Source organism: Camelus bactrianus, chromosome 7 (genome assembly GCF_048773025.1).
Source record: "Camelus bactrianus isolate YW-2024 breed Bactrian camel chromosome 7, ASM4877302v1, whole genome shotgun sequence".
Lineage (NCBI taxonomy): Eukaryota > Metazoa > Chordata > Mammalia > Artiodactyla > Camelidae > Camelus > Camelus bactrianus.
The window spans coordinates 6,352,578-6,379,194 of record NC_133545.1 but is presented as its reverse complement, the minus strand read 5'-3'; the positions used below and the strand labels follow the sequence as shown (position 1 = coordinate 6,379,194).

At 37.7% G+C, this 26,617-nt stretch overlaps 1 protein-coding gene across 2 annotated transcripts in view; it reads left to right on the top strand.

The window, feature by feature from the left end:
* Positions 1-26,617, top strand: part of CUL1 (cullin 1) — a 90,852-nt gene that overhangs the window by 37,230 nt on the left and 27,005 nt on the right. For both annotated transcript variants that reach the window (XM_074366858.1, XM_074366857.1), the window contains exons 3-8: positions 13,255-13,429; positions 15,514-15,681; positions 19,066-19,116; positions 19,329-19,419; positions 20,143-20,306; positions 26,262-26,424. In XM_074366858.1, the coding sequence (XP_074222959.1) occupies positions 13,255-13,429; positions 15,514-15,681; positions 19,066-19,116; positions 19,329-19,419; positions 20,143-20,306; positions 26,262-26,424 (812 nt within the window). The remainder of the gene's footprint in view (positions 1-13,254; positions 13,430-15,513; positions 15,682-19,065; positions 19,117-19,328; positions 19,420-20,142; positions 20,307-26,261; positions 26,425-26,617) is intronic.

Below are 26,617 nucleotides of genomic sequence, written 5' to 3'. Positions count from 1 at the left end.
TGTTGGGCTTAAGGTGATTTTTTTTTTTAATGATCTGTGCTTTCTAGACTTTCAGGGTAGAACATACTTTTTAAAATACAGTTCATTCGTGTTTGCTGGTTTTCCTTATGTGAATGTAAGTCCCAGTTATTACACTCACTTGCAGAAGTCTCTCTACCTTTCGATACTGACCTGTTACTATTGAAATAGTTTTTGGAATTGAGAAATTCGAGAGAGAGAACCCACAGAAATTATCATTATATTGCATTGTTGCCTCTAGAAGCAGTTTTTTAGTTTTTATTAGTATAAATATGGTGTTTAGCTTTTTTCTTCTAAACTTGATTCATGGTGTGTATACTTTGAGCACTATCAAAACAAATTTTATTGTTAATCACAGTCTGTTGGCATGCAGTCTTTGCTTTTGAAATAAGTGTGCATTTATTTGCTTCGTATGGGATATTCCTTTTCAGAGCTGTTCCTCTCACAGCCTAGAGAGAACTTGATTTTTATAACTTCACAGACAACAGTACAGAGTGGTCGGCAGGCCTGCTGTTCTTGCCAGAGTGCGCAGGGGAGCACTTGTTGACGTGTGAAGATAGGAAGGATTTTTAATGCAGCTTTTAGCGCCGAGTCTTTCCAAATGATCTTAATACAAGCAGTTGTTTAAATTTCCACTTGAAGTTCCAGTTGGGTAAGAAGGGGTAATAGAGTGTGGTTCTGTTCTGTTTAGTTTTACTTCTTTAATTAACTTTTCTTTTAGAAAATGAAAATGGCTTCAGTTTGGTAGTAACTGAAAGGGGCAAACTGATTGCCTGGCTGGTTTACTTTACGGGCACTGCGTGGTGCTGGGTGACAGCGTCGACACCTGCCTTCCCTGGAGCCCACACAGGCTCCCTGGTCCTTCTCGCCCCTTACAGTCTCACACACGAGTCCTGGAGGTGGCCGGGGCGGGAGGCTGCCCGGGAAGTGTCTGGAGCTGGAGCTTTGCCTTTGACCTCTTTGCATCTCACCCGGCCCCTTTCGTGGTGACTTGTCCCTACCAGTCATGGAAAAGGTGTGTTCTGGCAAATGATGAGGCAGGTCTAGGACGGAAGAGTCGTGGGTCTGCTTCAGAGGCGGAACCAGGCTTGGCTGGGGAACTCTGAGTGCTGCCAGGCTCCCTGCCATCCCGGCCACTGTGGCCAGAGACCCCACGTGTCTGCCTAAAGTCCCCCCACCCCCATCTTCCCTGGGCTGTGTTGCCAAAGGAGCTCCTCCAAGGAGCCTTTTGAAAACAGCCTCAAAGTTTTAAAAGTCAGATACATGGGCTTGTCAGGATCTCACCACCTTAGTATAAAACAACCAGCCCACTGACTACTGAAGGAAGCTTCTTCTGAACTGCCTTTTAGGTTTTTAGATTACTTTTACCTCTTGGTGATTTTTTCCCCTTATTACCCCTTAATTTCTATATTTACTTTTCTTCATATTCTTCTTCGTTTTTCTTTAAAAATAATTTTAGATGTGACCATTTTCTTTTAAATGTGAGTCATTTATTGAGTTTTTAAAAACCCAGACTTTGGAGTAAATGATCCATTAACACGTAACTGCACGCCCTGGACCGGCAGGTGGGAAGCATGGGCTCCAGGCGGAGAGGTGCGGGAGGAGCCCTTCAGCCGGGAGCCTGAGGCCGGTGGTTGCCCCACAGTGGAAAGAGCCACTGCCAGTAATTTGGGAACAGACACGTCCATTTCCGAGTCCTCCTCAGACATGGCTCGCCCTCCCCTCCAGACGATGCGCCTGAAATACCTACAGAAGGGCTGGTTCCTCGGGTAGTGCGGGAGATGTGAGGACGGCTGGGTCCCCCCACAGATGACTTCTCTCTTGAAGCTTTTGCATTTTCCAGGGTGCAGGGTATATCTCAGTGGTAGAGTGCATGCTTACAATGCATGAAGTCCTGGGTTCAATCCCCTAGTACCTCCCTTAAGAAAAAATAAAATAAAATAAAAACCTAACTATCTCCCCTCTTCAAAAAAAAAAAAAAAAAAGAGAGAGACAATCTGCTTTTTCCTTTTCTGGTAACATTTCCCCACATAGTAAGTTGAATTAAAGCCAAGATAAAAAAAAATATAAAGTGAAGATCGTGTGTCCTCAAAGCTATGTAGGTCTGTCTGAATGAGAGGCAGTGGTTCTTGCCTTTCTGCTGACGCTGCCTGGGTTTGGTGCAAGGTAGTTCACTTCTCCCTCAAAAGTACATACCTGTTGGTATCTTTCCCTATGAACTCTGTGTCTGTTCCTCTTCAGGAAAACAGCAAGCGTGGCTTCCCCAGGCCAGCATTTTATACGAGGACTAGTGGAGTTTTAGGCTGAAATCTTCCACAACTGGATGCAATTATTCATTTTTTGTGGATTCAAACTATTTGTAGGAAAAACTGCATGAACTCAAGAATAGGTCCATTTGGGGGCTCTTTAATATATAATTTTTGTTTTTTGGAGAAATAATCCTGTTGCAAAATTTAGAAGTCCAAAAAGTTACACAGTGAAAAGTGCACGTCCTTTCCATCATTCGTGTGTCTCAGCCACCTGGGCAGTCCCTGAACTGCTTTCTTAGGCATAGTATCTACACATACTTACACACATACAGAAAACGAGTGTCTGTATGTAACTTAAGAATAACCTTTAACAGTTTTCAAGTGTAAGTAAACACATGTCTGTAATGGTTTCCTGGTTGTCGATCCTTGAAGAGAACTTGCTCTGAAACCTCCTGTGAGTGTGAATAGAAACGGTCTCTTGACATCATACCATTTTTGGCTTATATTTAATCACTTGTAATTGTTCGTATATAATCTGTAAACGAGCGTCTTAGAGACAGTAGAAAAATTCATTTTTCCTATTTCTTTGATCACATTTGTACTTTACTCAGGAGTAGGAATTGTCTTAACAATTGGTTCTGCTGCTTAAATGCTGTTAGAAATACTGAAGATAAATACGCTGAAACCAAAATTGATTTTGGCAGATCGTCCTCCAGATGTGTAACATGTTTATTTCTAATAATTCATAGTTTGGTCAATTTGTGTAAGTAAATTTTAGGATTCCAACTTAGATACTGTGATTTTGTATCCCATTTTATTTTTATGGTCATAGATATTCTGGCTTATATTTTTTATTTTTCTGTTACGTTTTAGGTATTCTTAAGCTTTCTCAATGCCTAATGAGGTAGAGGGATGGTGTGTGTGTGATGTAATATTTGATGATCTCATTTCACTAATTAGGAGGTATGTGGTGGTGGGTGGTGCAGACAGCTAATACTGCAGGGGAGATGCTCAGAGAAGGGAGAAAGACCGATACTACCAAGGTTGGGCTGTTTCAAGAACTGGGAGAGTTTAAGTGGACCACAAAGGATGAGTTTAGATAAGGAGAAAAAAAAGGATGAAAGTCTTGCAGAGTATTGCTGGAGGGAGAAAGGTGAACTTGGATGTGGAAGGGCCCTCTGGGAGAACATGGTGCTGGCTGGCTTACGTAGGTGGAAATGGCTACGCAGGTTAGCTTAGCTGGCTTGGATAAAGGATGATGCCAGATGATGCTGAGCATTGAAAACCAGGTAAGTGAGTTCGTTGTTGTTTATTTTTTTTTAAGTGTTGTAGGTCCACAGAGACGGATATATGACTTGAGAATTGATGACTTGATGTATACAGGTTTTAGGAGGATGAATCTGGAAACCAAATGGGATTAAAGCAGGAAAGATCAAAGGCATGGAGAGATCTAGTGGGTCTTAGTAATCCAAGTGTGGTATTGTGTAAGTTCTGAACAGGGTAGCGGTGATAGAAATAGAAAACAAAAGGAGCAAATTTCTGAGGTTCTTGTTGAAGGTGAAGTTTATGTTTTGACTCTCCCATTTGTGACATCACTAAAATGATCCTAAAATAAGTTTTAAATTAATGAAGACAAAGAACGGAAGAGAACAGGCGTCATAAATGAGAATTTAACAAATTTTTTTTGGAAAATGAAAAGCAGATAGAGCCTCACTGTACTCATTACCAGGTTATAGGAAGACCCAATTTAGAGGGTACATACCCATAGGAGGATCCTGGTGAGGGAGCCAGTGCAGGACCGGAGGAGCTGGGGATCTGAAGGCTCCGGTTTGGCAGAAGGTGGAGGTACGAGACTGGGCAGTGCTTAGGAGACAAGGGATAGACTGAAAATGTAAAATTGAAAGCTGGCCACTTCCCTCTACTCAAGTAAGAACCCTTGGGCAGTTAAGAGCCTGCATCCCAAGCAGAAGACGTGGTGCTTCTGTTAGAACACATTGAATGGAACCTTCTCAGAAATTCGGGAATGGGAGGCCTTGCAGAGGTTGACATAAATAGGAGCTAGCAACAGTGGCTATGATGGAAAGTTAGCATTTAAAGTGATTGGTCTCTAATTCCATATCAAAATACTGATGGTGATGCTAGAGACAGAACAGTTCTCTGGAAAAACTGAACAGCTCTGAAAAATAAATGGACTCACTGATATGAAAGGATACAGCCATGAGGTGGCCACTCACCCATTCAGAACTGTGGCCCACCAGCCCCACTCAGGGGGCTGGGCTTTTAGTACCATATCGTTATGAGTATTAAGGATTAATAATTGTATGAAAGGACAGAATAAACAAACAGAATAAAAGGGAACAGAAGAAATTGATAATACAGGGAAAAGAAGAGGATGTTTTAAAAAGTAATATTGTCTGACATGCGAAGCTTCTCATTGTAGCAGTAAATTAGGAACAGGATGCTATGAGAAAAGAACTCATATTTGAAATGGTAACTCTGATTTTTAAAAATGTAACAGAAGACCTAGAAGAACAATAAAAAGTAAAACAAAAGGGCAAGTAGCTTTGGAGACTGAAATAACCCGAGAGGCCTAATATCTGACTATTAGGAATTCTAGAGAAAAACAGGGGAAGAATATTTTACGAGAGAGTATAAAGTAACTTCCCAGAACTAAAGAATGCTAAATCTCTGGTACCCAAGATAATAAAGGAAAAAAGATTGATACCAGGAACAAAATCATGAAATTTCTGTGCAGAGAGAATTAAGAAATAACCAACAACCTATGGATTGAATTTGAGAACAGGATAAAGTTCCTGGATGAGTATTGCCTAGTGGGTCTAGAGAGCAGTCAGTCTGAACTGGAGCTGGAAGCCAGGGAGCTGTTGTAGTTGTTCCCAAAATTAAGACCATGAGTGTGTTGAGTGAAACTCAGCCTTAAATTATCCACAGTAACATACAAGACATATCAAAAGCCCTAAGCTTGTCCTTATGAAGAAGCAGTTAGGGAAAGGGAACATGATTTAGCAGCTTCAAATACTGAAATAGTTGGGAGTCTGACCACCTGTCTTATGTGATTAGCCTATCACAATGAAATTAGCCAAGAGCACCATTCCAGTCTTTTTTTTTTTTTAATTGAAGTATAGTCAGTTACAATGTGTCAATTTCTGGTGTACAGAACAATGTCCAAGTCATGCATATATATATGTATTCATTTCATATTCTTTTTCATGAAAGGTTATTACAAGATACTGAATATAGTTCCCTGTGCTATACAGAAGAAATTTGGTTTTTATCTATTTTATATATAGTAGTTAATATTTGCAAATCTTGAACTCCCAGATTTATCCCTTCCTACCTTCTTTCCCCCGGTAACCATAAGATTGTTTACTGTGTCTGTGAGTCTGTTTATTTTGTAGATGAGGTCATTAGTGTCATCTTTTTTTATCTTTTTAGATTCCACATATGAGTGATATCATGGTATGTTTCTTTCTCTTTTTGGCTTACTTCACTTAGAATGATGATCTCTGGTCCATCCATGTTTCTGCAAGTGGTGTTTTATTCTTTTTTATGACCGAGTAGTATTCCATTATATAAATATACCACAACTTCTTTATCCACTCATCTGTTGATGGACCATTCCAGTAAGTCTTAACAGATGAACCAAAGTTATACATAGGCATTTGTTCAGAAGTTTCATACATGACTGGTTTTGCATCTTTGCTTTTGATTTTACATAATAAAGCATTTATATTTGTCTTTGGCTAAAGACATCAGAGGTTCAAGCGTTTTTGTGTTTTGTAGGTTGTTATATGTTATTTTCTGTCTTGGAGTTTCCAACCTTTTATTATAAAAAATTTAAAACATACAGAAAAGTCAAAGGAATTTTATAGTGAAGATCCATTTTACTGTACTTGCTTAAAAACATGTCTGTCTATCCTTTATTCCCCTATCCATCCATCCTTTTTATTTCATACATTTCAGAATAAGCTGTAGGCATCAGTACACCTCTCCCTAAATGCTTAGGCATGTACATTGTTAGAGTTGGATGTATGTTTATAGTTTCCAGGAGGTAAGTGTTGACTAGCACAATTGCCTGTGTAACCCAGAGCCCTTTCAAGATAGTCAACATCCTTTATGCCTCCCAGTTAATGTTTGCCTTTCCCAAGGCAACCACCATAGATTAGTTTCACCTGTCCTAGAAGTTCATGTAAAAAGAAGCATAGAGTATGCACCCCTTCATGTAAGCTGCTTTAACTCAGGGTATTTTTGAGATCTGTCTGTGTTGTTGAAAGTAGCGATAGTGTTTCCCTTTGTATTGCTGAGTGGTATTCCACTGTATGGATACCACAGTTTCTTTGTTCATTCTTGTAATGATAGCTACCTGGGCTGTTTCCAGTTTTGGGCTATAATGATTAAAACTACTATGAACATCTAAGTGCAAACCTTTTTGTAAGCATAATGCTTTTATATCTCTTGGATAAACACATAGCAGTGGGACTGCTGGATTGTATGGTAATAGTATGTTTCACCTCATAAGAAACAGACAAACTGCTTTTCCAAAGTGACTGTATCATTTTGAATTCATGTGAGCAGTGTTTATGAGTTCTAGTTGTTCCACAATTTTGTCAACACTTGGAATGTCATTCTCTTTAATTTTAGCCACTCTTGTGAGTATGTTGTGGTATCTCACAATCTTAATTTGCGTTTCCCTAATGGTGAATGATGCTGAGTCCTTTTCATATCTTAGTTGACCATTTGTATGTCATTTTTTGTTAAGTATCTGAGTCTTTTGCTTTTTCTTGGTTCAGTTTTGGATTAATACACTTTTAATTATTGAGTTGTAGGGGTTCTTTATATATTTAAGATGCCAGTGTTTTATCAGCTGTCTTGCTAGTATTTTTCTCCAAGTCTGAGGCTTGCTCTTTTTTTTCTTAATGGTGTCTTTAAGCAGATATTTTTTATATTGAGGAAAATGATTTGTTTTATTTTCTTTTACAGTTAACATCTTCTGTGACCTATAAGAAACCTCTGCCTAGATCACAAAGATACTCTGTTTTCCTCTTGAAGCTCTGTGGTTTGGGCTTTTACATTTGGATCTGTAATCCATCTTGATTTAATTTTTGTATATGATGTGAGGTAGGACTTTAGGTTAATTTTTTTTCCCCATGTGGCTATCAAGTTATTCCAGCATCATTTATGGAAAAGACATTGTCCTAATTGGTTGCTTTGGTGCCTTTGTTAAAATTAAGTGACAATATAAGTATGGTGCTATTTCTAGAATTCTTTTTCATTGATATATATCTATCCTAAATGGATGACATGTTACTAACTTGATTTGTTTCTAATTTGTAAAGTGTTTTTGCATCTGTATTCATGTGGGATTATTGGTTGGTGTTTTCATTTTTTGTTAATTTCTTAATTACTGTAGCATTATGAAAATTCTTGAAGTCAGGTAGTACAAATCTCCAACTTTGCTCTCCCACCCCAAGATTTTTTTGACTATCCTAGGTCCTTTGCATTTCTCTATAAATTTTATCGTCAGCTTGTCAATTTCTACCCTAAAAAGTGCTGAGTTACAATTAGGATCGCATTAATTTTTTAATAGCATTTTTATTGAAATATAATTCACACATCATACAATTCATCCATTTAAAGTGTGCATTTCAGTCGTTTTTGTTATATTCAGAGGTATGTTCAATCATCACATTTTAGAAAGTTATCATCATCTCAGAAACCCTGTACCCTTTAGCTGTTACTCCCTTAGTCCCCCACCTCCCACTAATCTACTTTCTGTCTCTATAGATTTGTGTGTTCTGAACATTTCGTGTAATGTAATCATATATGTCATGTTATGGAATGAAGTGTGTGCCCCTACCACCTAAATTTGTATATTGAAGCCCTAACCCCAATTTTACAGTATTTAGATGAGACCTTTGGGGGAATAATTAAGATTAAATGAGGTCATAAGGTGGGAACGTAATCTATAGTATTGGTGTTCTTATAAGAAGAGGAAAAAATACCAGAGCGCTCTCTCTCCAAGGACACAGGGAGAAGGCAGCTTATCTGCAAGCCACGAAGAGAATCTTCACCAGAAATCAACCCTAATGGCACCTTGATCTTAGACTTTTAGCCTCCAAAACTTTGAGAAAATTAGTTTCTGTTGTTTAAGACAGTCTGTGATATTGTGTTCGGGCAGACTGAGTAGACTAATACACATGGTCTTTTCTGACTAACATCTTCCACTTACCATCCACATGGTGGCATATATAACTATTTCATCTGCTTTTATGGCCAAATAATACTCCACTGTATAGCTGTACCACATTTTGTTTATCTATCAATTAATGGACATTTGTATTATTTCCACCTTTTGGCTATTATGAATAGTTCTGCTATGAACATTTGTGTACAAGTTTCTGTGTGGATATGTTTTCATTTCTCTTGGGTAGATACCTAGGAGTGGAATTTCTAGATCAGAAGGTAGCTCCATGTTTAACCATTTGCAAAACAGCCAGACTTTTCCAAAGTGGCTGTACCATTTTACTTTCTCACTTTCTCAACTGCGTGAGTGTTGCAGTTTTTCCACATCCTGACCAGCACTTGTTACCTGATTTTTTTTTGATTCTAGCCATCCTAATGGGTATGAAGTGGTATCTCATTGTGGTTTTGATTTGCATTTCCCTGATGACTAATAATGTGTCTATTGGCAGTTTTTATACACTTCCTTAGAGAAATGTCTGTTCAGATCCTTTGCCCATTTTTTAATTGGGTTGTCTTTTTATTAATGAGTTGTAAGAGGTTTATATATTCAAATACTTTATCAGATATATGATTGATAAAGTGTGTTCTCCCAGTCTGTGGGCTGTCTTTTCCTTTTCTTGACTGTGTTCTTTGACATGAAAAAGTTTTAAATTTTGATTAAGTGGAGTTCATTTTTTCCTTTGGTTACATATACTTTTGGTGTCATATCTAAGAATCTCTTGCCAAGTCCATGGTCATGAATATTTACTTTCATGTTTTCTTCTAAGAATTTTGTAGTTTTGGCTCTTATATTTAGGTCTTTGATCCGTTTTGAGTTCGTCTTTATGTGCGGTGTGAGGTAAAGGTCCAGCTTCATTCATTTACATGTCACTGTCTAGTTGTTCCAGCACCATTGTTGAAAGACCAGTTTTCTCCCATCGAATGGTCTTGGCACCCTTGTCAGAAATTACTTGTCCACAAAGATGGGGGTTTATTTCTAGAGTCTCAGTTCTGTTCCATTGATCTGTGTCCACCGTATGTCAGAACCTCACAGTCTTGATTACTGTGATTATGTGGTAAGTTTTAAAATCATGAAGTATGAATGCTTGCTTGAACTTCATTCTTTTTCAAGATTATTTTGGGTCCCTTGCAATTCCAGATGAATTTTAGAATCAGCTTGTCGCTTTCTACAAAGAAGCCAGCTGGGATTCTGGTAGGGACTACGTTGAATCTGAGGTCAGTTTGGGAGGTACTCACCTTAAATGACACTGCCCTTCCACCTGTTCTGGTGTAAGTATTTGAAGTACACATTTCTTTGTAAGGATTTTTAGCATCATTTCACAATTTTCGGTTTGTTGTATTTTCTTTATCATTTAGTATAAGACAATTTGATTTTCCTTGTTATTTCTTCCTTGACTCTTGGATTTTATAGAAATGTGATGTTTAATTTATTCGGGGTTTTCCAGGGTAGCTCATTGTTACTGATGACTAATGTGAAAGCCCCACTTAAAATGAGTTTAAAAAATCCAAAGTTACAAAGCAGAGGAGAGTCCACATGAACAAGTCAGTATATAGAACAAACAGCAGAATTACAGCCTCAAGAACTTCAAACAGAAGGGTCTTTGGCAAAGCACTTCTAAGTATATTAAAAACAATTAGTGATAGAAAAGAGTCAAGAATATAAAGGAACAAAACGCTATGGCAAATAAGAGGTTTTTTTTTAAGCAATAAGGAAATTCTACAAATGTAAAATAAAATTTTTAAAAATAGCAAATTTGACACAGCTGAAAGAGAAACACTTAACTTGATGTGGCAGGTAGATCAAGAAAAATTAGAAGTGATGGAAATAACTAAAGATGTAAATTGAGATATAGAAGGTGACATGAAAATGAAAATGTCCAAAATATGCATCATAGAAAAGCTAGGAGAAAATAGAAAGGGGGTCAGAAACTTTTGAAGAGGAACTAACCTGAGAATTGACCAGAATTGGTGAAAGACAAAATATGCATGACACATTTAAGGTAACCATCACAAGAATGCGAATAAAACGTATAACCCCAACATAACAAAAGAACTAGATGGAATAAGGAAACTGTTGATCCAATAGAAGGGAAGAGGGAGAGAACAAGACACAGAGAGAGAAAAGAATTAAAATTGAAAATGCAAACTAAGATGGTAGAAATCAATCCAGACAGCAGTATAATCTTAAAGCCAAACCTGCCCGCCGGAGGCTGTCAGACTGCTTTAAAAGTGAGTCTTACTGTGGTGATTTGCAGTAAACAAACCAAAACACAGTTACATAACGCTGAAAGTAAAGAGGTGGAATATGAGTATTTGTGGTAAATTCTAGCGAAAGATAGGAAGAGCCACGCTAACACCATACATGATGGGTTTCTAAGGCCCATTGTTAGGAATAAACATGGCTACTTCCCAATGATGAGATGAACATGTCACCAGGAGTATAATCCCGGATTTGTACACTTGTTAACAGGGCCTCAAAATGTATGACAGATATTTTAGAGAGTTACGAGACAAACTGACAAGTCCACAACTGGATAGGGAGGTTTCAGTAAAAGTTTCTCAGTGAGTAATAAACAGACAAATCACCAACAAATAGATTTGAAAAATAAAATTGACCAGCTTGCTGTAACAGATACCTGTGTCCAGCAGTTAGAGAATGGACCTTTTTTTCAAGCACGTGTAAAGAAAATCACGACTTATTCAGCTACAAGTCTCATCCCATTTTAAGGAAACTATCCAAAAAATGATTTTCTCTGATTAATTTTAAAATGAAATTACGGGGTTTTTTTAAGGTAAAAAAATACACTTTGGAAATTAAAAATTTTTTAACTTAATCACAAAATAACTAATAATGGAAGAAAGAAAATATAACTGAATAAGGAAAATACATATTTTTTGATCTTTTATTATTGAAATATAGTCAGTTTACAATGTTGTGTCAATTTCTGGTGTACGGCATAATGTTTCAGTCATACATGAACATACATACATTCCTTTTCATATTCTTTTTCATTATAGGTTATTATAAGATGTTGGATATAATCCCTGTGCTATGCAGTATAAACTTTTGGATTTTCTTTTGGATTACTTGGCTTATGTTTCTCTAGAGATTAATTTTTTTCACATTGTTTTGAATTAGCTTAATTCATTAAAGGTAGTAACTTTAAGATATTTCATACTAAAATATTTTTAAAATTTCAGATGAAATGTTCATATGACTGCTTAGAAAGGCCTTCTCCAACTTCAGCTCAAGAGAATGTTCATGTGTATTTTCTTTGTTTTATGGTTTCAGTTTGTATATTTTAATTCCTAATCCAGTTGTTATATATTAATTGGAACATGGATTTCTTTCTTTCTTTCTTTCTTTCTTTCTTTCTTTCTTTCTTTCTTTCTTTCTTTCTTTCTTTCTTTCTTTCTTTCTTTCTTTCTTTCCTTCTTTCCTTCTTTCTTTCCTTCTTTCTTTCCTTCTTTCTTTCTTTCTTTCTTTCTTTCTTTCTTTCTTTCTTTCTTTCTTTCTTTCTTTCTTTCTTTCTTTCTTTCTTTCTTTCCTTCTTTCCTTCTTTCCTTCTTTCCTTCTTTCTTTCTTTCCTTCTTTCTTTCTTTCTTTTTCTTCCCTTAACAGAGGCCCTGGGGATTGAACCCAGGACCTCATGCAAGCCAAGCATACATTCTACCACTGAGATATATATACACCACTCTCCCTGCCACCACCCCCGGCCCCAGAATATGGAGTTTTTTTCTTACACATAATGCCCTTTATTAGTCTATCTACTGACTTGAAATAATATTTATACAGAAAGTTCTTAAATACACCAGAATATTCTGTTTCACGATTTCTCTTTCTGTCTGTATCAGTGTCTCTCTGTTAACTTTATCCAAGTACATTCAGATCAACTGAAATGGTACTAAGGGTTGTAACAAAGCATAGCTCCCCTCCATCAGTCTCCGTGGTGCACAGGGCTGCTCTTCTGTGGCTGATCAGGTTTAGACATTCATGACTTTTGTGATGAGAGGACTTGGTCTCTTGCCCTGCATTTCTTCTACTTTTCCTTTTTCATTCTCCAAGTACAGCTTTGTTTAAATCCACTTAAAAATAATTTTAAAGTGAAGTTTTGGTTATTTTTATATTTATAACATATGCTTCTGGAATATTCATAGCTGAGCATCATAACAGACTACAGTTGTAGCTTTTTTTTTTTCCTGAAGCAGATAATTGCTTTCTTCTTCTTTCCATCTGCAGCCTTTTGGTACCAATTGCCGATTCTTATCTTCCAACATACTCTCAGGATAGTGTCCAGTACACTCTCGGACAGTTGTCCACAAGGCAGTGGCATGAGACAGTCTAGAAGGTCTAGTGTTTTCTCGGCGGCCTTCCTCCAGAACATCCGCCCTCCTCGGCTGGCTGACTTTTAGCTTTATTGATGTGTGAATGGGATCTTTTCCCACTCTAGGTTCAACAGGTGTTTGTTGATACATGGGAAACAAATTGGTACTGAAATATCTTATAAGAAAGTATGTTTGCAAAAAAGGGGGAGGATATAGCTCAGTGGTAGAGCACATGCTTAGCATGCACGAAGTCCTGGATTCAATCCCCAGTACCTCCGTTAAAAAACAAATAAATAAACCTAATTACCCCCCTCTGGGGGTTTGGGGGGGAGAAAATATGTTCGCATTAATCACTGTTGGCATTGATGATACACGTTGATTTCCTTAACTTTTCTCCAAGTCACGTTTATAACTACTGCACAAGTGTTCACCAGTCAAACCAGGCGCGAGGGGCTGGCGTCCCTCCTTCTAAATCAAAAAAGGGACAGACGCCGGGGGGAGCTCAGTTTGTTGGCTTGGAGTTATACAAACGGCTTAAAGAGTTTTTGAAGAATTACTTGACAAATCTTCTCAAGGTAAGACGTTTTACGTATACACTGAGCGTTTGTAATAGAATGTAAAAAAAAAAAAGGTGGTGGTGGAATAATAATTCTAACTTAAATGCTGAAACTTTCACTGTTGTTTGTCCATTGTTTTTGACACTGACATGCACCTGAAGATGTTCTGCTGTTTCTTGGTTGTTTACCTGTTGTGAAGATGAAATCTTCATAAGCCGTATTCTGTTCTTTTTAATTTATTAAATTTAGAAGTTTTTGATAGCCTTACACCATAGTAATACTTTCTTAAATTACTAATCATAATGTAAAGCGTATAGTTATGAATTCAGATTACCTATATTGTATTTAGAACCCAATATGCTATTATGTATCAGAAAGTATAAATAACCCGTAAGTTTATCCAGCCTTTGGTAACCACATTTTCCCAGTGTGTTCTTGCCCTTTTTACACATGGTTTTGTAGTATATTTAATGAAATTGTGCCCTGGCTAGGATGGGTTTCAGGACAAACATCCGCTCTCCTGTTCTGAGCCTTTTGCTTGGGCAGTGATGGAGTTTTCCCCTTCATCTTCTGCCTTTTTCCTCCTCAGTCTCCATCCTCTGGAGCAGAGGCAGTGTGATGCCTTCCATCCAGCCACAGGGTGGGCCAGTGGCTCCTTCATCTGGTGCCACACACACTACGTAGAGTGAGTGAAGACATCTACCCTCTCTGCCCTGGGAAGTCTGCACTCTCTGTGTATATGTTTTAAAGATGTTTGAGTTACCCAGATAATAGGTGAAAAATTTCAACATGCTCCAAAATTGTTTTCCTTAATATATTTTACAGGGTAGTTGGAAACTTAACACCACTCTAGCAGACCATAGTGGACTGACCACAAATCGTGACTAAGATAGTATCGTTTTCACGTTCCCTAAACTGTGTTTCTAGTGTCTTGCTGAAGCCACTATGTGTCCTTATTTTTATTCACAACACTTTGTAAAGTGAACACTGGAATTATTCTGTAGTCTCGAAGTGAGGAACAGTATATTGTGCTGTGAAAAGGTGTTGCTAGCCATGCCATCAGTGATATTTTTGCATTTTAGAAAAGCACATACATACACTGTAATCCAGAATAGCTTAACTTTCCATGCTCTGGTTCATTTCTTAGGATTTAAATTTACAGAAACAAAAATTCGGTCGTATCAAGATTGTGATCAGGTTTTCACGTGGCCTGCTGGATCACCTGTGCCCCTGTCCTTGTGGAGCTTCAGTTTTGTCCAGCTGCTTCTGCTGCTGGCGGCGGACTCTGGGGCTGAGAGCAGTTCCGGGATGGCCCGCCCTTAGTTCAGGGAGGGGCCCCTCCCGGCCCTCCCCCGCCTCTCCTCCACCACATCGTGCTGATACTGCAATTTAGTGCCCCCTTTTAAAGGGGAAGACTTAACTTCGGAGATGTCGTTGATACCTCAGATAAAACTTCAAGTTAGTTTCTTTCAAATAAAAATTTGCAATTTAGGCTGTAGAGACCTCAGTAAAAATAATTTTGGTAAATGAACATTTTCCTCATGAGGTCTTGTTAAAAAAGAAATAATGTACTGCTATACCATAAATTTTATTTTTTACAAAAATGTAACAGATTACCATAAAAGATTATAGATTTTTCTAATTTTTAAGTAAGTTTAATGAATGAAGAATATGCATTAAAAAGTCAAGTAGTCTTGGCCCTATGGTCTAAATTGTTAATTGGACATTTTAATTATTTTTTAACAGGAAATATCAAAAATAGGGATACACTGAAGTGAATTCTTTATTTGTTAATGTGAAGGAATTAACCCTCATTGTAAAAGTTCAGTGTTCTTTTTATGAAGGTACATGCATATTTAATACCATGAAAAAGGTTCCAGTTTGAGATGAAAGAATTTTTATTAAAATTCCCTTTAGTCTAATCTTCATGAGCTCCATTCTTGTGAGAATTCATATTAATGAGCATGTTTTGTATACAGAATAATTTAAGGAACCCATCTAAAACCACACACACCAGTGTATTTTAATGCAATAGATTTGTTTTAGTTAATTTATCATGTGACCAATTAGTCATCTGAAAGCTTCAGTTCACCTGTTTTTAGGACGGAGAAGATCTGATGGATGAGAGTGTACTGAAGTTCTACACTCAGCAGTGGGAAGACTACCGGTTTTCCAGCAAAGTGCTGAACGGGATCTGTGCCTACCTCAATCGACATTGGGTTCGCCGCGAGTGTGACGAAGGACGAAAAGGAATCTATGAAATCTATTCTGTAAGATTTTTTGTACACACCTTTCACCTGTGTGTTTTCTTAGTGATGCAGATTCTTCCCGGGGGTCGAGGGGGATTTGGGCAAATATTAAGCACTTTTCAGAACAGTAAGCCAGTTTCCTTTGTTTTAATGTATCAGTAAGTGACCCTTAGATATTTTGTGGCAAGAAAGGAGAAGGACGCGTACGCTGGAGTTCTCAAATACAGCCTGCAGGCCTCTCCGTTTGCTCTGAGAAGTTTCTTCTTCAGTTATTTGACCAATCCTCAGGCTGAGCCGGGAACTGTCCCACTGTTAGCCAGTGGGGCCCGCGTCCGGGCTGCGGTGGGTGAATCCAGTCCTTTACTCGGGACTCAGGCCTCAGTGATCAGTCCTCCCTGGTCTTTTGGGATCTGAGAAACTGCCTCAAGGAGGGCCTGTGATGTGAGATTCCATCTACCTGCTCAATTCACAAAGTTATATGATACAAGTAATGATGTTTACAGAGTTTTAAATTGAGTTTTTTTTTTTTTAAGACCACACGAAAATAGATTTTGAAAAGGCGAAAGTTGAACTGTTAGATCATCTTTATTAATATTGTATCTTCAGTCCAGGAAGCTTTCTCTGGGCCAATGCATTTTCACAGTGCGGTCCCCAGACTTGCATCATCGTTACCTGGGAACTTGTTAGAAATGCAAATGGATGGGCTCAGCACAGACTTACCTAATTAGAAACTCTGGAGGTGGGGCCCAGCTGAGTGTTTTTAGCAGGTCCGGCAGGTGATTCCCATGCACTGTGAAGTTTGAGAACCAATCAATTAAGGGAGGACTCAGAACAACGGACAGTCTGTCTGTTCATAATGGGCTGTCAGATACACAGACAGTGCCCCTTTTGAACCAGTAGTGTTCAAATGTCAGGTTCTGCATAATAAGATTATCTCCATATCCAGGAATGTTGCTATAGTAGCAATGCTTTGTTGCTTTGCTTTTGGCAAATTTAATTAAAATAAAAACACTATGTGTCAGACACGTAACATTTTTTTCATTTGTATAGCTCAGTTCATACCAAACTTGTGTCGCTTCATAATGGTACTTGGTTATATAGTTTCAACAAAACTTTTTAGGTTTAGTGTTTTGATTTGAACCTTTTCAGTTTGTCTTTTCTTTTCCACTTAAAAATTCTTGAAACTGAAAGTTGTCAGTGTAGGAATCAGCATGATTTTGATTTCTTCTTAGAAACCCACTTGACCAAGACACCACGTATATACCCTGTAATATCACAGCCTCCTGTAAGTCATTATAGTTTTTTAACTTTCTGTGTACTATTTTCAAGGTTTGATTTGCTTTTAGTTTTTTATTTACTTTCAAAATTTACAGTTCCTACATCCTTGAATGCCAGTTAATTTGGAAATATAATGTGCAGCCATAACTTTTAGCAGAGGATACCCCTGTCTAGAAACAGTGTTGCCTCTAAATGCCCTGCCAGTGAGCCTGTTGGATTCATTTAAAGTTCAAGTATCAGTTGACACGGGGGAGCGGTTCTTGTGCAGTGACCTCTCTGCATTTTCCGGAATCTCCAGAAGATGGGGATGCTTGTCATGAAATAGAAAGTTTTACTTCTTTCCCAGTAATTTTTTCTTTCTTTTCATTTATAGACAGTTGTTGGTTTCCTTTCAAGTCAACCAGAGGACATAAACTAGTTTCATTATTAACATATTAAAGTGATTCAGTATGATTTTTTTTTCCCTGCATCTGTTCCTCTGAACTCTCTCTGATACCTTTGGTCCTCCTTCCTTATCTTGCCTGGTTCTTTTTCCTTTCTTCCTTCAAAGTGACAAATTACCGTGTCAAATTAGGTTTGTCTAATGCTGTATTAACTTACAAAAATATTGGAAAAAGTTATTTTTAAAGGCGTAGTATCTTTACTAGAAGTTCATGGCCACACATTGTATTTTCCCTGCCTCACCCCTGCATGAAGCAGGTCTGAGGAGCAACAGAGAATTTGCACAGGGAGAAGTTCTTTTCAAAACCGTACCCCCTTACTCCTCCCCCACCAGGGTGCATTTCTCCTAAAAAGTAAGATTCTTTCTTCCCAGCATCTTTTTAGATATCATAGTTTCTAATTCTGTAAGGTGGTTTTTTTTTTGGTGGGGGATGGGAATCAGGTTTATTTATTTATTTTTAGAGGAGGTACTGAGGGTTGAACCCAGGGCCTCGCGCACGCTAAGCCTGTGCTCTACCACTTGAGCTATGCCCTCCCCCTCGCAGCTTCTAATTCTGAAACAATCTTTATTCTAGTATTAGATTTAAGTATATATTGTTCATACTTCATTAAGAATATTTTTCTCTTAAATGTGGCTTTCTTGCTGCCCTTTTTGGTAGAAATTTTTTCATTGTATAAATTAAATTTACGTATCTTTTCAGAACTACGTCTCTTACATAAACCGAGTTTTATCTATGGTCAGACCTGGGAAAAATAAGACTGATAGCATTTACATTTAGAGTTGTTTCTTAGCAGTGTGTATTTGAATGTTAAATTGTTATAAATTTGAATTTTACTTTAACTGAATAATACCTCTCTCAACAGTTTAAAAACCGTATGTTGAATTATAATCTTTCTCTTTTGGGGAGCATTCTGTAGTAATTTTCTGACATAGCCTCTATTGAGAAGTTCCAGAAACTTTGCAAAATGTATCATACACACATGCACAAGTAAAATGGGAAATTTGAATAATTTATGAATAACATTTGTTTAAAATGTACGATTGATACATTTACAGTTTTATGCATCCATGAAACATAAAACAGCACAATGAAGAAATAGAACTTGTTAGATTTTTATAGTCTATTTTACTGAGTTTTAGGAAACTATGATAGAAGGGATTATCTTCATTAAATGTTTTAGGTAAAAAATTACATTCGAGTCAGAGAACGATTTTATAGATTGAATCCACTGTTGCCCTTTAAGCTAATATGTATGTTCTCTTAATTTTCTTTTTATTTTAACTGTTAAAATATGAGCTGATAAACATCCATACTTAATACCTCTTGAAGTTGTGAACTCAAGAGAATGGCCGTCTAATTTCATCATGACGATTTTTACCAAGTTTATAATCTAGAAATAGTGTTACGTATAATCAAGGATTCAAGCTATTCCCTGTGACGTCAGTTTTGAAAAAACAGTACAAGTATAGACTTTTTTTTAATTGAAATATGGTTGATTTACAATATTGTATTAGTTTCTAGTGTACAGCATTGTGATTCGGTTATACATATATACACATATTCTCTTTCATACTCTTTTCATTATAGATTATTACAAGCTACTGTAGTAATACTGTGCTACAGAGTAGGATCTTGCTGTTTAAAGTATAGACATTTAATGCTGTTTCTTTTTCTTGTCATCCAGCTTGCATTGGTGACTTGGAGAGATTGTCTTTTCAGGCCATTAAATAAACAGGTACCTACTTGTGTGAGTGTGTACGTGTCTTCCTTTTAAAACCCCTTGCACGTTTCATTTCTAAGCCATTTGTCTTCCTCGCTCCTTTGTCATGTCCTAAAAGTATCTCTCATCTTGCATTTGGTGGATTTAAATATTTAAGAGATGTGTAGTGATATAAAGCATACTGTAGTCTGTAATCTACGTGTCTTTTTCCTATATCCTTTCTAAAGGTAACAAATGCTGTTTTAAAACTGATTGAAAAGGAAAGAAATGGTGAAACCATTAATACAAGACTGATAAGTGGAGTTGTACAGTCTTACGGTAAACAATTTCCCTTTAATTTATTCAAAGTTTCTATATCAAATGGCAATTATAACAGTGCTCCAACAGATTCATGTTCAAATGGTTTAATATTATCAAGAACATTGTTAGCATTTACAAAGGTACTCACAGTTCCCTTTATGCGTCAGTGTGATTCTGTTTGATTTTACCCTTCATAAAAATTGTCTGGTCTTTGTTGTCTTAAGGAAATTTTGATGGACTAAGACTTTTGATATTTGAGTTATTTTCTCTTCTGGTCTCATACTGAATTACTGGATGTATGTGCTGGAGTGTCATTGGTGGAGCTGAATGATTACCAGAAATCTGTTATCAGCTTGAAAAATTGAGATGGAGAAACCAGTAAAGTAATACAGTGTTTTAAAAGCTTAGGTAGCGTTGTATTTCTTTGAAAGTTTCAAATTAGGCATTCTTACTATTTTTAAGCTTTTAGAAATGCAGAAGTTCTCTTAGTGAACTTCGTGATGACTTTGAAGCATTGCTGGCCGTCGGTCAGAATCACTTTGTTTCATGTTCCTTGGATTTTTTCCTTTTTCTTTTATTGAAAGTGTACTTTAATACCAGTAAATATCAGATTTGCCTCATGCTCTGCCATTTTACTGTTTCCTTTTAAGCATAACTTAAACCGACTGCTTCACCTAAGTATATTCCTTAAAACATAACCAAAAGTAGGGTAATTGAAATGTAGTTCCTGTTGGCTTCTAGTGGAACTGGGACTGAATGAAGATGATGCATTTGCGAAGGGCCCTACGCTAACAGTGTACAAAGAATCCTTTGAGTCTCAGTTTTTGGCTGACACAGAGAGATTTTATACCAGAGAAAGTACCGAATTCTTGCAGCAGAATCCAGTTACTGAATATATGAAAAAGGTAAGCTTAAACATAGTCCTTACAATAGACTTAAGTTAAAAGTTACTGCTACTCAAATGAATTGTTCTTTTTAGTATATGCAACTTTCTTCACAAGTTTCTTCTTGGGCACTCTTGTGCTGTCGTGTCTGTAGCAGGTGCAAATGGTTTCTCCCAACTCACCAAGGAGCTTTTATAAATTAATTTGATAATCACAGCTCAGTGTTCTTACTGTTCTGAAGATGTAACCGTAATAGCTGTGTGACTTCCGTGTTTTGAACTGTCTCTCCTAGAATGTGAATGTGTATCTAATGGGTGCCGTGGTCTTATGTCAATGAGAAAATAAGTTTTTAAGAAACAGATATTTGCAAACTTTAAGCTTTTGCTTTTTTGCTTCTGGAGTATCGCCTAATGACCTATATAATGCAGTCCTCAAGTCTGTATGAGAGGAGAGGTCCTTCTGAAACAACAGGATCAAAATCTTAGAAAAGAGAAGACCCGAGATTGGTCTCTGAATCATAAATCTTTTTCAGTATTAAGTAATGTTATAATGAGGTTCTAGAGTAATTGTTCTTTGTTCTCTTTCTCAGGAATACAGGTATCCCAGACTTATGCCCTGAGGAGTAACCCAAGTCAGGAGTCAGCAAACTGTTTCTATAAAGGGCCAGATGGTAAATGATTCAGGCTCTGTGCGCTGTGTGGTCTCTTGCAGCGGTTGGACTCTGTATAGCGAAAGCAGCCATGGCGACGTCTAAACACCAAGTGTGGCTGTGTTCCAACAAAATGTACTGACAGGCAGGATTTGGCCACAGGCTGCAGTTTGCTGACCCCTGACCGAGATGTGCAGCAGATCAGGGACTCTGGGCTGATGCCTGCTTTTCCCTTTATGCTCCATCCGCCTGGAGAGCAGGTGGACCACGGGGTCACTGCTTCCAGATGCTGAGGTCACAATTAGTCAAGAAGAGCAGCCGCTCTGCTTTCTCACCACATGGAAAAGGCCTCCCCGATTTGTGATGTTCTGAGTGCGGTTTCCCATAAAAGATAGTGATTATAAATGGGCCTTAAAAGTTTGAAGTTGAAAGTCCTTGACAAAATTCTGATGTCTCGAAACCTAACAAAAATGGAGCTCTTCAGAAATATTATACTTGGAATAGTAATAGTTCTTTGTGTATATTTATGGGTTAAATCTTCTCTTGTGTGCCAGTCTGGAACCTGACCGGCTCATTCAGAGTTTCAAACAGCTGCCTGACAAATGAGTTCTTCAAACGTAATCTGTTTTAAATCTTAATGGTGCCTGTTACTTCTTTTTTTTTTATTCTGGCAGTGTCGTTTTCATAAACACGTCTTTTATTGGACTCTGTATGGTGATTCTTTAAAACCGTGTGTGTTTTTAAAAGTGGGGCCTTTTTATCAGGGTACACATCCACCAGAGGGCTTCAGGCTTATTCTTTTTAGGGACCTCTGAGTGAATTGCAGTCCCCTGTTACCCACACTGAGGAAGAAGGCAACAGGGCTCTGGGGTGAGGAAGCCGGAGCCCCATAGGCACTCCCAAAACAGGGAAGTCTGCTTTTAAAATCGGACCTGGACCCAAAGGCAGCTTGAGGAGCAAAGATCTCCACTGGATGTTTTCAACCCGGTGTGAGCCCTGCCTTCAAGGGAGCAGCAGTCTTCCTGCCTCCTGGCTCTCTGAGACCAGATTCCTCCTCATCAGGGTTAAAGGTTTGGCCCAAATCTGGTTGGATCTTACCAAACATGACATCCATCACATTCTGAAAGTCCATAATGCAGAGAACCTGTAAGCATAAAATTCTAATTTAACCATGTGGACAGTTCCACTCTTAACTAAAGCCTTGCATCTCAAACTAGGCTCTGCATCTAATTGAAAAATCTTCACTCCACCATCTACCAGGGGGTTGACCTTAACTTTTCTGTTCTTCAGTTTCCTCATCTGTAAAATGGGGGTAATAATTTATTATTGTATATTGATATTTGGTACTTGGCAAAGAGCTAGCATGATATGTGTTTGGTATTACACACATACATCATTCAGAACCTCCAGTGCATGCCTGGGAATATGCAAAACCACAGATCAAATGTGGCACATCTTTTTCAGTAACTGAAGGAGAGATTCTGTTTATGTTAAAACATTCTATCAGAAAGGAGAATACAAAACTCATGAACAATATTGAGAGAAAGCATGAACTTTCAAGAAATACTCTGCTTTTAGCAGCCAGTTTGACCTAGATATGCAGATTCTTGGGGGAGTGGGGTCTCTGTTCCCTTTTCTGTGTTAGGAATATTTTGGCGGAAACATCTGAGAATTTTTGGCTTTCCTTCTTGCTGATGGCTTCGATGAGTGAACAACCAACCCTAAACCACATTAGTGTTGTAGCTTATCTTACTGTCTCATGTGATTGAGACTGATCTGAGCTACAAAAATTTGTGTGACTATTTAGGTTTCTAATGTCATTTTAAAAACTAAAAATAAAATACACCTTATTTCATTAATTTGCTTAATTTTGGGAGTCTGTTTTTCATTTTGTTTTTCCTGCAGACTGATCCTAATAGAATTAACAGGGACAGTCTTTAAGTGCTTAATTTTAATCAGTTATTTTGAATTGGATCTTAGTGTTCTGATGTAATTGTCTGCCAAGTACAGTGACAATCAAGAGCTTATGTGCCTTCAGATCACAGAGAATGTAAATGAATGTCCTTCCTAAACTCTAGTGACACAGCACCCAGGAACTTGGTTTCTTCACCAGCCACAGGAGATGCTGCTGGCTCAGATTCAGACCACTGCAGTAAAGCCAGGCACTCGGATTCCTTGGTTTCCCAGTGTATAATGCTGTACTGTCATCTGTGAAGTTGGAGAATAACATCATGTCTGAAAAAAACAAGACACATACCTTAACTGGGTTAAATTTGAGAGTTTGAGATTTACAAATGTTAGCCCTTGTATATAAAAATAGACTTTAAAAATTTTTCTTCTGTGTAGCACAGGGAACTATATTCAATATCTTACAATAACCTTTAATGAAAAAAATTAAAAATGTATGTATGAATATGCATGACTGGGACGTTGTGCTGCACACCAGAAATTGACACATTATAACTGACTACTTCAATTAAAAATATACTTTATTGCTAAATGATGCCAAAACAATTACAATAGCAACATCAAAGATCACCGATTACAGATCACCATAACCAATAAAATATTGAAAAAATTTGAAATATTTTGAGAATTACCAAAATGTGACACAGAGACACAAAGTGAGCGAATGGTGTTTGGAAAAACAATGCCAATAGATTGCTCAACACACGGTCACCACAAACCTTCAATTTGTGGTTTGGTTTTTTTTTTAAGGCAATACCTGCAAAGCAGAATAAATGGAGATACACCTGTATGCAGTAGTCCTCCCCCTTATTCACGGTTTCAGTTACCCACAGTCAACTGCAGCCCGAAAATATTAAATGCAAAGTTCCATAAATTAACAGTTGATGAGTTTTAAATTGCATGTACGTTGTTCTGGGTTGCATCATGGAATCTTGCCCTGCCGGGGACTGTAAATCATTCCTTTGTCTGGCGCATCTGCCCGTTCATCTCTTAGCCACTTGGGAGATCAGACTGACTGTCAGGTATGCGGTGCTTGAGTTCATGTAACCCTTATTTCACTTAAAAGTGGCCCTAAGCACAAAAGGAGTGATGCTGGCAATTCAGATACTCCAAAGAAAAGCCATAAAGAATTTCCTTTAAGCGAAAGGGAGAAAGTTCTTGACTTGATAAGGAAAGGTTGCTAAGATCATTGGGAAGAATGAATTGTCTCTCCGTGAAATTGTGAAGAAGAGAAGTGTGTGCTAGCTCTGCTGTCACATCTCAAACTAAAGTTATGGCCACTGTGCATGACGAGTGCTTCGTTAGGATGGAGAGGCATGAAATTTCTACAAGAAGAGGTTTTGAGAGACTGACACCATACACATAACTTTTATTACAGTAAATTGTTAGAATAGTCCTATTTCATTATTGTTAATCTCTTACTGTACCTTTTATAAATTAAACATTATAATAGGTATGTATGTATAGGTGAAAACATAGTACATATAGGGTCCGGTACTCTCCACGGTTTCAGACATCCAGTGGAGGGTCTTGGAATGTATCCCCTGCAGATAAGGGGGGATGACTGTATAAGTAATTACTGAGCCCCTCTGGCTTTGAACGTTTTTGCAGTCACTTAAATAGCACGGACTGTTCCCTCTGGGCCTCTGTGGGAAGAGTGCTGCTGCTCTCTGTAGTCTAGTACGAGGGATGGAAAGTCAGGGACTTGCCCCAGAGGTTGTGTCAGCTGTGACGCCGGAGCTTTGCCCTTCATCTGGGAAGGGGTAAAAGTTCGTTGCAGGAGAAAGCAGAGTTTTTTAAGAGATGAGTTTATGCTGTCAGGGTAATTGTTCAGGAAACAGGTGTAATCTCCAGAAAAAGTGATGCTTTGGGGTTTGCATCTCCTGTATTTCATCAGCTTTAGTTCTTAAGGTATCTTAATGAACTATTAGATGTGAAGCAGCAGGTGCTTAGAACTCCTGCATTAAAGCACAAGAGGATCTTTTATTGTTTTTTAAAATAACTTTGTAATCAGGAAAAAAACACCACGGTTTTAGACTTGGGGAAATACAAATAACATAAACCTACAAACTTGGGACAGTAAAACTTAAATATGCACATAGAAACTAAATTGGAGTCATGCTATAGGTTTTTTTAATAACCCTTTTTTTCTACGAGTTTGTTACATGAACATATTTTACGTTTACTAGATAGTAGTAGTTCATTGACCAAATATGTTGTAACGTAACTAATTACATCTCATCAGAAACTTCAAGTATTTCTTCATTTGTAAATGGTTCCTTTTCCTTTCCCAGGCTTTTATTTGCATATACTTACTGGTTTTTCAGAGATTTTTAATGTGTTAGGGATTTTGATCTTCTGATGCACACTACAGATATTTTCTCAGTTTATTTTATTTTTCACATTTAAATCTATCTAGAAAGTACAATACAGTTCAAATTTCTGTAGCTTAAACAGTTGTCCTATCAGTAACTCTTGACAGCGCAAGTCCTACCTGGTCGTTTTTTTCATTTTGTTTTCCTGGCTCTTGGATGTTTATTCTTCTGCTTGAATTTTTCTAGCTTTCTCCAAAATTGTACCAAATTTAAAAATCATTTTGGAGAGTATTGGCATTTTTACAAATATAGTTTTTCTCTCTTTATTCAGATTACTTGAATAATAGGCAATCACTGAAATTTTTTTCTTTGATAATTTATTGGTTCCTATGTGATACTTTATACCACACATTTCAGGTAATACAATGTAAAATACTGATTTTATTAATTTTTGGCTACTCTGTTGAATTGCATCTTTTTTCCCTCTCTTCCTTGAAGGGAGATGTAAGAAACTGAGATACATAAGTAACCCAGTAGATGTTAGAGATGCATAGTCAATTGATTGGCAAGAGAAGGTCAAGACATTTAAAAAAATCTGATTGCTAACGATTATTTCCATGTGGTCACTTCAAGGAATGTATCTGTGTGACTCTTGATTTCAAGTAGCTTTCATTCAGAAGGAGCGGTCCTTTACCTGGTGTCCATGTGTAGCAGAGTATCAGTGGGGATATCACCTCCAGAAGGTGAAACACCACGTATCTGAAGGAAGAAAGTTGACATAAAGGCATTTGGACTGTTAATTATGATAACCTCATTAAGTCACTTAAAGAGGAGCTGGAAACAAAAATACACCTTACGGAGGAAGTGGCGAACATCCGTGACTGGTGAATTGTGGTTGGCATTGACCCTAAAATCAAGGAGCCCCTCCCCCCTTTTACTTAATCATAGTTTATTAGAGCAGGTTTGTGAGTTTCTTTTGTTGTTACTTTTGTAACGGTTCTTTAAAAACAAATCCAAACCATTGGCTTGATTTAATTCCTGCAGGCGGAGGCTCGCCTGCTGGAGGAACAGCGCAGAGTTCAGGTGTACCTCCATGAAAGCACGCAGGACGAGCTGGCCAGGAAGTGTGAGCAGGTGCTCATTGAAAAGCACTTGGAAATTTTCCACACGGAATTTCAGAATTTACTGGATGCTGACAAAAACGAAGGTGAGCCACTCAGATTCAAAACACGTAGATATTGATCTTGACATGTGATTTTGAGATTGTTTGAAATTCTAGACTCTGAGTCAGCCTGAGTAACACCAGTCATTTTAAAAGATTAATGTGTGTGTGTGTGTGTGTGTACACACCTTGCTGTGTGTTGATTTTGGACCTCTGTAGAGTGTGTGTTGGGTGTGAC